The sequence below is a fragment of the Oryctolagus cuniculus genome, chromosome 17, assembly GCF_051225735.1.
Source record: "Oryctolagus cuniculus isolate XC-2025 breed Fujian yellow rabbit chromosome 17, ASM5122573v1, whole genome shotgun sequence".
In the NCBI taxonomy this organism is placed as follows: domain Eukaryota; kingdom Metazoa; phylum Chordata; class Mammalia; order Lagomorpha; family Leporidae; genus Oryctolagus; species Oryctolagus cuniculus.
Window position 1 is genome coordinate 69,339,519 of NC_142883.1, and position 13,588 is coordinate 69,353,106.

The following is a 13,588-nucleotide window of genomic DNA, read 5'->3' on the forward strand; positions in this document are numbered from 1 at the left end:
AGATATTCCTGTCATTGGTTCACTCCTCAAATCCTACAACAGCCAGAGCTGTGCTGATCTGGATCCAGGAGCCAGGTGCTTCTTCCTGGTCTCCCATTCAGGTGCAGGGACCCAAGCACTTGGGCTATCTTCTACTGCTTTCCCAGGCCACAACAGATAGCTGGATTGGAAGTAGAGCAGCTGAGAATCAAACTGGTGCCCATATGGGATGCCGGCACCACAGGCAGAGGATTAACCTACTGAGCCATGGCGCCGGCCCCAAGGCAATATTTTTCTAAGTTCCCATTTTAGTACCTTTCTTCTTAACAACCTCTCTTTGGAGTATGCCTTTCTGAGTTTACTGCTAAGATTTTCCCACTGGTTGGTGGTTAAATGTGTCACACACATGGAGGAGATGTACAATTTGGGACATGCTCAGTTGGACTTGCCCCAAATGGTGGAGTTAGAAATGTGCCAGGGGATTCCAATACAATCCCATCAAGGTTGTATGTACCAATGCCATCTCACTAGTCCAAGTGATCAATTTCAGTTCACAATTGATCACACTGATAGGTCTAAGAGTCAAAGGGATCACATGAACAAGACTAGTGTCTGCTAATACTAACTGATGGAATAAAAAAGGGAGAGAACAATACAACATGGGAAGCAGGATGCACAGCAGACTCATAGAATGGCAGATGTCCTAAATAGCACTCTGGCCTCAGAATCAGCCCTTAAGGCATGCAGATCTGGCTGAAGAGCCCATAAGAGTATTTTAGGCATGGAAAGCCAAGACACTCTGGCAAAAAAAAAAAAAAAAAAAAAACTAAATGAAAGATCTCTGCGAGTGAGATCCCAGTGGAAAGAATGGGGCCATCAAAGAAGTAGGTACCTTTCTCTGAAGGGAGGAGAGAACTTCCACTTTGACTATGACCCTGTCTGAACAAGATTGAAGTCGGCAAACTCAAGAGGCTCCATAGCCTTGGCAACGCATGACTAGAGCCTAGGGAGATTTCTGACGCCATAAACAAGAGTGTCAAATTGTTAAGTCAACAACAGGAGTCACTGTGTACTTACTCATGTGGGACCTGTCCTTAATGTGTTGTCCAGTGTGAAGTAATGCTATAACTAGTACTGAAACAGTATTTTACACTTTGTGTTTCTGTGTGGGTGCAAACTGATGAAATCTTTACTTAATATATACTGTATATAAAGATAATTGAAAATGAACCTTGATGTGAATGAAATGGGAGAGGGAGCAGGAGATGGGAGGGGTGCGAGTGGGAGGGAATTTATAGGGGGGAAGCCATTGTAATCCATAAACTGTACTTTGGAAACTTATATTTACTAAATAAAAGTTAAAAAAAATGTGTCACACAGAATCTTTATGGCTTCAAGTTCATTTTTCAGAGGTCTTTATGGTTAGCAGGACAGTATATTCACCACAACACTACATGTCCCTCTATTGGGTAAAATGGTCATGTTGTCTACCTCTTCTCATACTGCAGAGATGGCAGAGAATATACCTGGATAATAATCATGAGCATGAATAAAAATATCTTTCTATTCTAAATGGCATGAATAAGAAGAAAAATATAAAACCAAGAAAAAACACTTGATATAAAGGAATTAGAATATACAGGAAAATATAACTGAAATTGGAATCCCCTGGCACATTTCTAACTCCACCATTTGGGGCAAGTCCGATTGAGCATGTCCCAAATTGTGCATCTCCTCCATGTGTGTGACACATTTAACCACCAACCAGTGGGGAAATCTTAGCAGTAAACTCAGAAATGCATACTCCAAAGAGAGGTTGTTAAGAAGAAAGGTACTAAAATGGGAATTTAGAAACTTTTATTTTCAGTCTATATAGTATGGGGAGCTTTATTTTATAAACATAGACAGGTTCAACATGTAGGCACATTAGTTTTGAGACACTCTGCTAAAGTCTTTGGGATAGGATTCTTAGTTTTATTAATTTAACTTAGGGATTGATCATGCCTGCAGGAATATTAGAAAAATGGGGGAAAATCTGAGGTTATGCAAAGAGGACTATGGATGGATCATCTAGAAAATCAGGAAGAAACAGTTATGGTAGAATAGCAAGCCCAGGGGACAAGTAAAGACCCATTTACCAGGAAAGGACTAAAGTCATGATTAAAAGACACCTTTAAATTTCTACACGGATTGTACTGTCATCTGTGGACTCAACCAAGAAAGAATATGCTTCTAAATTCTTTCTTGATCACTTATTTCCTTATGGAACACATGAGCATGAATAAAAATATAAGCATGAATAAAAACATCTAGCTTCTCAGAGTCAGTTGTCACCTAAGCTCAGGTCCTAGGGGCCACCTGCACTTCCCTGCTCATGCCACTCTGCATTGTCCAACAAGGTAATATTCCTGATGTCTGCAAAGTGTCACCTCATATAAGAGACCATAACCATTGGAGTGACAGTCTATCAGCAATCAGCTACAGTTAGGCCCATCCAAGGGGGAGTGAAACTTGGGGCATAATACAGGCTATAGATGTAAAGGACCATCTTAAAATTCTGCCCACCATACCCACTCTTCTATAAAACTTTGTTTATGATGCAAAAATAACTCATACTATTGGAGAACTGGTTTAAGAGGTGAAGGCTCTTACAGAGGGAAAAATGTAGACCAAAAATATAGACCCTGTGCCAAAACTTCCCACCTGGACACCTTACACATTTTGAGCTGGATAACACTTAGTTGGAGCATGGACAGTACTGATTTTTGGAGGAAGATACTGACCAACAGAAGGCAGTGCAGCCCCTTAGGTGAGAGCTAGAAATGGCTCCAGACAGTTCGCAAAACTCTGGGAAGCCATACAGGCCCTGATGAGAACCTTATACATACATCATGGGAGAGCACACAGTAGAGTACATGCCTTCCCAGTAAGGAAGAACTGTGATGATGATTGGCAGGCATTGTCTATTTTGTTGTTGTTGTTGTTACAACTTATAATACTAAGTGTTTTATTTCTGAAGTCATTGGAAAAATCATTCACCTTTGTAAATTTGGATTTGCTGTCAGTTGTTTATTCTTTGCACTTTCTTTTTTTTTTTTATTTTTTTATTTTATTTTTTTGACAGGCAGAGTGGATAGTGAGAGAGAGAGAGACAGAGAGAGAAAGGTCTTCCTTTTTGCCGTTGGTTCACCCTCCAATGGCCGCCGCTGCAGCCGGCGCACCGCGCTGATCCGATGGCAGGAGCCAGGAGCCAGGTGCTTTTCCTGGTCTCCCATGGGGTGCAGGGCCCAAGCACCTGGGCCATCCTCCACTGCACTCCCTGGCCATAGCAGAGAGCTGGCCTGGAAGAGGGGCAACCGGGACAGAATCCGGCGCCCCGACCGGGACTAGAACCCGGTGTGCCGGCGCCGCAAGGTGGAGGATTAGCCTATTGAGCCACGGCGCCGGCCCTATTCTTTGCACTTTCAAGGTTGTGAATTAATACTGGAATCTTCTTTGTTGATGGAATCACTTTGTCTTTTTCTTAATTCTCTAAGAGAATTGAAATGATCTTGCTCTCTGACACTCAGTATCTGTAATCCTTAGAAATGAGGGTCCTACTTTTCTGTATCTTCCTTTCATTCTGTATCTCCTCTATTCTCCAGAAATGTCAAGAATTTTCGCCTGCTTCCTGTTAAGTATTTTGTTCAAAACAGTCAAGTGTTCCAAAAACTATCCCAGACTGAACTTAAAGTTTAAATACTTTGCTCATAGATAAAAATAGGTCATCTATCACCCAAGGGTCATGTAAAACTTCAGTATGAATTAACCAAAAGGTTGACAGTAAAAACACATAATCAAGGAAAAATAAAGTCTAAGGAAAAGCCAGAATCCAGTGTTCACTGTTCATGAGAGATTTCTGACTAGGTCAATAGTTAGACAATAGGTGGATGCTGCTGAGCCTACAGGAGTCTTCTTGCTTCACCTGAAGATACTCAGAGAATGGATTTGTACTTAGTTACATTTCCTCCCTCATTGTAGGCTATCCAGGGATCAAATTGCCAAAACCATCTTGATTTCTTTTGTCTCTCTTTTGAGGTGTAATCTAAAGATTGTACTACCTGGGCTGGCACTGTGACAAAGTAGGCTAAGCCTCCACCTGCCATACTGGCATCCCAAATGAGCACCAGTTCTTCTCTCAGCTGCTCATCCTCCATTCAGTTCTCTGCTCATGGTCTGTGAAAGCAGTAGAAGATGGCCCAAGTGCTTGGGCCCCTGGATCCATGTGAGAAACTCATAAGAGGCTCCTGGATCCTGGCTTCAGATTGGTCCTGCTCCAACCATTGCAGCCATTTGGGGAATGAACCAGCAGATGGAAGACCTTATTCTCTGTCTTTCCCTCACTCTGTCTGTATCTCTACCTCTCAAATAAATAAAATTTTAAAAATGACTATACTGCTGTCTGGACTCAATAGGAGACCACCTAAAATATACATCTCTCAGGAGGAAGCTGTGACCAAAGTTCCTCCACTAGAATTATACAAGCCAGATTCAATTCCCAGCTCCAGTCACTCTTGGTAACTGTCTGACAGTTATCTAGACTTCTTTTTACACTTGATAGAATGTTTATTTTTAGAAACCAAGGGGAAACATCAAGCAATGCTACATGAATGAAATATAGGCAAACATGATGAGTATTTGACTTGTACTTCCAGAAAATTTCACTATGATTCAAGGAAAACTCTACTATCTTGCAGTTGATCACTTTATAAAAATGTTATCTTTTCTGACATCTGGTCATTGTTCTGTTACGTTACAGTTGTCATCTGACAAGCATTTGGTTATTGCTCATTTAAAATGCACAATTCATATTGAAAGCTTAAAATGCAATTCTTTCTACTTTTCACAACTATGATAAAATATGCATTACTCTTTTCATGCCAATTGCCTCTGAAACTCAAAATAGCAATTTCTCATTTTAATGACAATCTTTATGTCAAAATAGCAAACACCCAACACATAAGTTGAAGGCAACACTAGATATTTTAGATTGTTGCGACAGAATTTTTTTTTTAACTTGCATAATAGATAATGGGTATTATAACATGTGCAGACCAGAAAATAACATTTGAAATTCCTTTGGTGAAAAATCAGCATTATTGGTACATGCAGGTGAAAAAATATTTTCAAAGGATAAATCTAAGATTCCACATGATAAGGAAGTAAACATAAATGAATAATTTAGTGGTAAAATTCCAGCTTTAGATATTAAAGATACAAAAAGAGGATAATCTATACAATTTAGTATCATAACTTTGTATCACCTAAAATCCATGACTGGATGATAAAATTATTGTATATAAAGAAAACATTTAAATTACTTGATGTAACTTTCTAATTATGACAACTAATAAGTAACTACTAACTTATCTCTTTTTTTCAATACAAAGGTAATTTTTTTCTTTGGAAACAAGTTTTACTATGAAGTCCCATAATACAACTCTTTGAGGACAGAGGTCCTGCATGGGAAGTTAGTGCACAGTGAGTACTGTTGTTTATTTAACAAGTAACACTATTATGTATGACATCAGTGATTACCTGAGGCTCTTGATAAGAGCTGCCTAGGTTATGGAAGCCTTTTGGCTCCACAAAATCCTGCAGTATCTAGACAAAGAGGAAGCTTCTCCTCCCTTCAGAGGAAAATGCATCTTTCTTTGGTGGCCACTTTTTTCCACTGGGGTCTCGTCCACAGAGGGCCTTCATATAGAACATTTTTTTGCCACAGTACCTTGGCTTTCCTTGCCTTCTGAGCTTTTCAATCAAACCAGAAGGCCTTAAGGGTTGATACTGCGGTCAGAGTGCTACTTGGGGTGATTATCATTCTATGAGTTTGCTATATGGGCTGCTTCCCATGTTGGAGCATTCACTCATATATATATATATATATATATACACACATATATATATATATATGACAGGTAGAGTCATAGACAGTGAGAGAGACAGAGAGAAAGGTCTTCCTTCCATTGGTCCACTCCCCAAATGGCTGCCAGGGCTGGCACTGCACCAGTCCGAAGCCAGGAGCCAGGTGCTTCTTCCTGGTCTTCCATGCAGGTGCAGGGGTCCAAGCACTTGGGCCATCCTCCACTGTCTTCCTGGGCAACAGCAGAGAGCTGGACTGGAAGAGGAGCAACCAGGACTAGAACCTGGAACCCATATGGGATGCTGGCACCGCAGGCGGAAGCTTAACCTACTGGGCCATGGCGCTGGCCCCTCCTTTTTAATTCTATCTATTGTTATTAACAAATACTTAGTCCTATTTACATGATTGCTTTTTTAAAAGATTTATTTATTTATTTGAAAGTCAGGGTTACACAGAGAGAGAAGGAAAGGCAGATAGAGAGAGGTCTTCCATCCACTGGTTCACTCCCGAATTGGCCTCAACAGCCAGAGATGCACCAATCCAAATCCAGGAGCCAGGAGCTTCCTCCAGGTTTCCCACACAGGTGCAGGGGCCCAAGGACTTGGGCCATCCTCCACTGCTTTTCCAGGCCATATCAGGGAGTTGTATTGGAAATAGGGCAGCTGGGACTTGAACTGGTGCCCAATATGGGATGCCAGCACTGCAGGCAGCATCCCCACCCGCTGTGCCACAGCGCCACCCTGTATATGATGCTTTTTTTTTTTTTGGACAGGCAGAGTTAGTTAGTGTGAGAGAGAGACAGAGAGAAAGGTCTTCCTTCCATTGGTTCACCCCCCAAATGGCTGCTACAGCTGGCGTGCTGCACCAATCCGAAGCCAGGAGCAAGGTGCTTCCTCCTGGTCTGCTATGCGGACGCAGGGCCCAAGCACTTGGGGCATCCTCCACTACCTTCCTGGGCCATAGCAGAGAGCTGGACTGGAAGAGGAGCAACCAGGACAGAATCTAAGGTGTAAATGATATGACGTAAGGCATTTAGTCTCTTAATCTGGTTCCTAGAAGATACTCAGCAATGTTGGTTCTGTATCCAGTTCCCCTGTTCGTTTCTGTACTTCATGAATTAAAGGATGATGTCAAATGACTTAAAAAGAATTTTAAACATCAATACAACGCAAATAAAAGTTGTTTCCTTAAATCTGGATGTTAAACCATGCCCTCTACACCTCCGATAAAAGTTATGTTGCATTTGTAGTCGTTTATGATTTGAGAGAATCTTTCCAGGAAGAGAGCAGCAAGTCAGATTTTTCTGGGAAAAGACAAGAGTTTATGAAGGAGCCAGGATTTGGGGATCAATTAGCAGCAGTCGGCATCACTCTTAAGATATTGGTTCAGGAAGAGAAAAACACCGATTTGAGATTTTGGGATTGGAAGGAAGGGAAGGAGGGATGTAAACAGAAACAAATGCCCTTTGGTTTCCAGTCTGTCTCCACTCCATATTGAAGTCTCTAGGAATGCCCTATCCTGGACTCCATTTCCCAGAGTCCCCGGTGTCCTTACGTATTCCGTGCTCCAAATGCCTGTGCGGGTGAATGCGGGAGAAGGCGTGTGCGCCTGCGCGTCACTGCCCACAGTTGCTCTGAGGAAGGTCACTCACTGAGCGGCTTCGCTGCTTTCTCTTGCATTCGCGGGGTCTCTTGCTCTGGCAGTACAATCCCAGGCAGCCTGCAGCCTGTCACCCTCTGCTACTCCGCCTCAGGATCTACCGCCTGTAGGTCACACGTGCCAGGGACTTTTCCCGCCCCACACTCCCTGCTCTGCTCCCTGTCTGTCCTGAAGAAAGGGGACGTGCGCCTGGAACTTTTCATGGTAAGTATGGGGAACAGAGAGGGGGCACGGATGCATCTGTGGGAGAGGGGTGGATGCGAGGGCGGCCGGCGGATCCCAGACGCTGTTTGCTTGCTTCCCAGGGATCCTGGAGGCTCCCCTGGGTGCGGTAGGGGCTGGGACCCGTGCTGTTGCCCCACCCCCACCCCCGCCGCCGCTTCCCCGCCTCCCAGCGCCCGACCAGTCCCGCGCACTACCTTGCTCAAACTTTCCTTAATGTGCCTTATGTAGTGGTTACTAGAGAGGGGGCACGGGTTGGGCGAGCTTTACAAGCAAGGCAAGCAGAGGGACAGCCAAGGAAGGCAGTGAACCTCTCATTCTCTATATTTCAATAAGCCTGACTCACAGGGAGGGTGGGTCGCAGAATTCCATCTGGCTAGGCTTCCCGCTGTTTCCCGCGGTTGTCCCTGCAGGGCTGGGCTTGGTGGCTTCAGACAAGAGCCAAAGGGCGGCAGGGGATGGGGGAACAAGGCTCAGAGTAGAATCTGCTTGGTCTCCACCCTGCACCTCATTGGCCCGGGAGGGGGGGCCAACCTGACCGCTGACACACCTGACAGCTGGAGTCCTGCCTAATCGGCTGACTTGTTCTAGGTGGTGCAGCATGGTGGGGATGCCGTAGCTTTGTGGTTTGATGTCTCTTCCGTGTTTACTTAATAGACTTTTTCAATTTGGAGTTTGCGAGTTTGTGGCATGGAAACCTAACTGATGATTTATTTATTTGGCTGCTTTTCAGTTTCTATCTTCACCCTTCTCTCTTCTGTTAGCAAAGATGTCAACTCTTATAACCTGCCACTGATCTCTTTGCAAAGTGAGAAGTGAACTGAAGTTAATGCAAGTCTACTGTGTGGGTCAATAACTGGAGCTATTTTAATCTGGGTTTGCATAAAGTAGAGAACTCTAAAAACATACATACAGAAAAGTAACACTTTTTCTCTGCCCAGTTCCTTATAGTCACCCAATGCTCCACCAAGCTATTTAAAGATTTATTTATTTTACTTGAGAAGCAGAGTTGCAGACAGAGAGAGAGAGGGGGAGAGACAGAGAGGTCTTCTATCCTCTGGTTTACTCCCCAAATGGCCACAACAGCCAGAGCTGAGCTGAGCTGAAGCTAGGAGATAGGAGCTCCCTCTAGATCTCCCACGTGGGTGCAGGGACCCAAGCACTTGGGCTATCTTCCTCTAAGCTGGATTGAAAGAGGAGCAGCTGGGACTAGAACTGGTGCCCATATGGAATGCTGGTGCCATGGGCAAAGGCTTAGCCCACTATACCTCAAGCTGATTATCTTACAGACCATACTGTTTTAATTAAGAAGTCCAGTTACTTTTCTTATTTTAGGTTCTGTGTTTAAGTCCATGACATTTTGACATGGGAGGATATTAGATTTTCATAATGACTTGTCTGTGCCAGCCTCTATACAAGTTGTCAGTGTGAGGAGGGGTAAGAAAGAAGAGGGAAAAGAAAAAGTGTCCCATCCCCCGACACAGCCGCCCACATAGTGGAGTAGATGTGGCCTTGAAAACTGTTGCTGACTGACTGTGAGTATAATGAAGTTTTCACAAGAATAACTGTGTAAGTGACTCGTGTGTTCTGTTAGAGTGGTGTTGTCACCTATTACTAATTTATGAATCTCATTAACATAATGAGGTCATCTAGGAAGTCAAAATAGAAACTGAATCCTGGATCGAGGGTGTTAGTGTGACAGGTTTTCTCCTCTCAACCCTAGTGTGGTGTTTGTGCCCTTTTCTCCTGTGCACTTCCTATCACAGAGCTTGTGAATGGACGAGCAGTTTGTGTTTCTGCTGGGAAGAGCTGCTTCACACTCATGAAACAACTGGAAGAGCACTTTCTGAGCAACCATGTTGTGTGCCCATTAATATGACTTGGGGGCAGCCAAGAGCAGGACTCGTAGACTTGTCAGGCTAACTGGCTGTCCTTGGCACATCATTCCTTGCACTGCTATAAGTTTCTGGCATGTTATTTAAAATGTGTAGGAGATATGTTTCACATGAGATACATAAGCTGGGAATGTGGCAGTGATGTCTTTAAGGAAAGGTGCCATGTGAGGAAGCAGTCTGGTGATGTCCATTCATCTAACCATTTATGGCAGTCATTGATGTCTGCCACATGTTAGGAGAAGGAAGTCCTCTCTGAATTGCATTAAGCCAGGAGGATTCATATACAGTTTATCAAAGGTTTTTCTGTGTGAGGGAGTATCCAAAATACTCCATTGTATAGGTTTTTTGTTTTTAAGATTTGTTTTATTTACTTCAAAGGCAGAGTTACAGAGAGAGAGAGAGAGGGAGAGAGAGAGAGATGTCTTCCATCCATTGGTTCACTCTCCAAATGGCTGCAACAGTTGGGATTGGGCCAGGCTGAAGCCAGGAGTCAGGAGGTAGGAGCTTCTTCCTAGTCTCTTAGTTGGGTACAGGGGCTCAAGCACTTGGCTCAAGCACTTGCTTTCCCAGGTGCATTAGCAGGGAGCTGGATTGGAAATGGAGCAGCTTGGTCTTGAACCAGCACCCATATGGGATGCCAGGACTGCAGGAGGCTGCTTAACTCACTATGCCAGCCCCAGGTGGCTTTTTTCAAAGGGGAGGATAATTTTTTTTTTTCTGATATGACTCTCAATATAAAGATTTTAATTTGTACTAGATGATGGCTGTTGGTTATAATTTGGGTTTCATTAAATTTCTATTTAGTGTATATTTTTGAAGTTAATGAGCCCTAGTATTTATTGTATGTTATCATTGCTTTGATAAATAAACTTTCTCCCATTTCTCATTTAAAATACTTTTTAAAAAAACATTTACTTTGTGTGTTTGAATGACAGAGTGATAGAAAGAGAGGGAGAGCGAGGTCTGTTTCACCCCCCAAATGACTGCAGTGGCCAGGGTAGGGCCATCTTCTGCTGCCTTTCTCAGGAATATTAATAGAGAACTGGATTGGAAGTGGAGCAGCTGAGATTTGAACTGGTACTTATATGGGATGCTGGCATTGCTGGCGGTACCTTAACCCAGTGTGCCACAATGCTAGCCCATCCGTAGACTTTTTTTAAAGATATATTTATTTATATGAAAGTTAGAGTTATACAGAGAGAGAAGGAGAGGCAGAGAGAGAGAGAAATCTTTCACTTGCTTGTTCACTCCCCAGTTGGCCACAATGGCTGGAGCTGCACCAATCCAAAGCCAGGATCCAGGAGCTTCTTCTGGGTCTCCCATGTGGTTACAGGGGTCCAAGGACTTGGGCCATCTTCTACTGCTTTTGCAGGTCATAGTGGAGAGCTGGATTGGAAGTGGAGCAGCTAGGTCTCAAGCCAGCACCCGTATGGGATGCCGGCACTGCAGGTGGTGACTTTATGCTCTAGGCCACAGTGTAGGCCCCCCCATAAGTAGACTTTTGAAGTGGAATCAGTGGCTATGAAAATGTACAATCTAAAGTTAAATAAGGGAAATAGAAAGAAGCTTCTTCTAACTACAGTTGGTTCCAGAGACCTTTATTGGACATCGGCTCTGACTGGGCCAATAAGGAAAGTAAAAAAGTCAGAGCTTTAGTTAACATTCTGCTCTAAATCAGAGGTGGGGAATATCCATACTGTGGGCCATTGTAAGGTCCATGTAATCATTTGTTCTGGCCCTGCCAAGGCAACTTGAGGTGGGAATGGATAATCGATCTACAGTATGCTAATTTTTCAGTTGGTAATTTTATATGGTCCATGAATGATATAAATATACAAATGGCCTTGGAATAAAAAACATTCCCTCTTCTTCAAAATGTTAATGGCAAATCCAGTGCACTTTACACTCCTTTTGTGACCTGTTATCTAAATCTGTAACTCTTTTTCTTTGATGAATTCATTTCTTGTTTATCTGTACCTCTTTCTTTGATGAATTCATTTCTTGTTTATTTATTGAAGAGACTTAGAGGATTCCTGCCCACTAATTTACTACCCAAACGCCCACAGATGCCATGGTGAGGACCATGGCAAAAGCTGGTTGCTGAGAACTCCATCCTGGTTTTCCATGTGAGTTTCATGAACCCAATCACTTAAGTAATCACCACTGCTTCCCACAGTCTGCTTTAATAGGAAAATGGATTCAGGAGCCATATCCATATCCAGGAATTGAACTCAGATACTCAAGTAAAAAAGACACAAGATTTTTCATTTTTTTAAAGATTTATTTATTTATTTGAAAGTCGGAGTTACACAGAGAAAGGAGAGGCAGAGAGAAAGAGAGAGAGAGGTCTTCCATCCGCTGGTTCATTCCCCAACTGGCTGCAATGGCTGGAGCTGTGCGGATCCAATGCCAGGAGCCAGGAGCTTCTTCCCAGTCTCCCACATGGGTGCAGAAGCCCAAGGACTTGGGCTATCTTCTACTGCTTTCCCAGGCCATAGCAGAGAACTGGATCAGAAGTGGAGTAGCTGGTTCTCGAATCGGCACTCATATTGGATGCTGGCACTTCAGGCCAGGGCCTATAGGAATATGAAATTTCCAAGGGATATATAAATACTGAGTTACTTGTTGAGGCACCAGGGGGGTGAATTCAGGCCACTTGTCTGATTGGAGGGAGGAGGAGAAGCCAAAACATGGTGATAGCAGTATGAGCAATGAATACACCAGTATAAGGATCCATCTGAGTTCCAGTTTCCCCACAGTGGCATTTTCAAAATACCAGTTTAATCTGGTTGTAAATCATGTAAGGATTGATCAGAAAATTAAAGTGGGAAGCTGTGTATTTCACTAATCACTGAGAGTGCTGGAGGATATTTTTTCCAATGGTTTGTTATGCTGCTATACATGGAAGTGTTTTACTAATTTCATTTTCTAGTAGTTCATTATTAGTATGTACAAATGCTTTTGCTTTTTAAAGTTTCATTTAAGCAATTTTAATTAATGTGTACTAGTCATACATTATTATAGGATATAGTGCAATATTTGAACACATATACACGGCAGAAACTGATTAAGCTAGATAACTAGTTTTCCATTTCCTCTTCATAATTTGACCCTACCAGCTCCTCTCCTCCAGTTCTTTACATAGTACCTAATATGGTGCACTCTAGTCATCAAACCGTATTATGGAACACCAGAAGTTACTTCTGCCTCCCTGTGCTTTGCTACCTATTATCCAATACCCCTCTCTCCCTAGCCTCCACCCTTCTCAGCCTCTATTCATTACAATTCAGACCCATTTTTTTTGTCACTTCAATATACGACAAGGAACATGTGACATTTGTGTTTCTGTGTCTGGCTTATTTAAGTTAATTTAATCATATCTTTATGTTTTAAAATATATAAAAATATTTTATTTTTTGTGTCCAAATGATGTTCCCTTGTCCGCTGTCTCATTGATAGACAGCTAGACTGGTTCTAAATCATGGCTGCTGTAAACTGTATTATAGTGACTGTAGGAAAATTGCTGACTCTTTGATACTCTTATTTCCTTTTACTGTATAGCCAGGAATAAGATAACTATGTCATGTAGATTAATTTTTGTTTTCTGAGTAATGACCATACTGTTCTTCATAACACCTGTACTAATTTACATTTTTACCTGTAGTATATGAGGGTTTTCTTTTCCCACATCCTCTCTAGCATTTATTTTCTTTTTTATATTGTTGGAATAAGATGCTATAATATTGTGGATTTTTTATTGGTTTATTTATTTGTTTATTAAATATTTCATTTGTTTATTTGAAAGAGTTATATATAGAGAGGGAAAGGCAGAGAGATTGCTCATCTTCTAGCACACTCCACAAAGAGTTGCAACAACTGGGACTGGGCCAGGCTGAAGTCATGAGCTTCATCTGAGTTTCCCACATGAAAG

The 13,588-nt window shown here is 42.5% G+C and overlaps 1 protein-coding gene across 1 annotated transcript in view; it reads left to right on the plus strand.

Annotated features, from left to right (window-relative positions):
* LOC127486378 (uncharacterized) overlaps positions 1–13,588 on the plus strand; it is a 44,384-nt gene that overhangs the window by 14,990 nt on the left and 15,806 nt on the right. Inside the window, exon 2 of the mRNA XM_089317033.1 lies at positions 7,418–7,744. Coding sequence (XP_089173159.1) covers positions 7,418–7,744 — 327 coding nt within the window. The remainder of the gene's footprint in view (positions 1–7,417; positions 7,745–13,588) is intronic.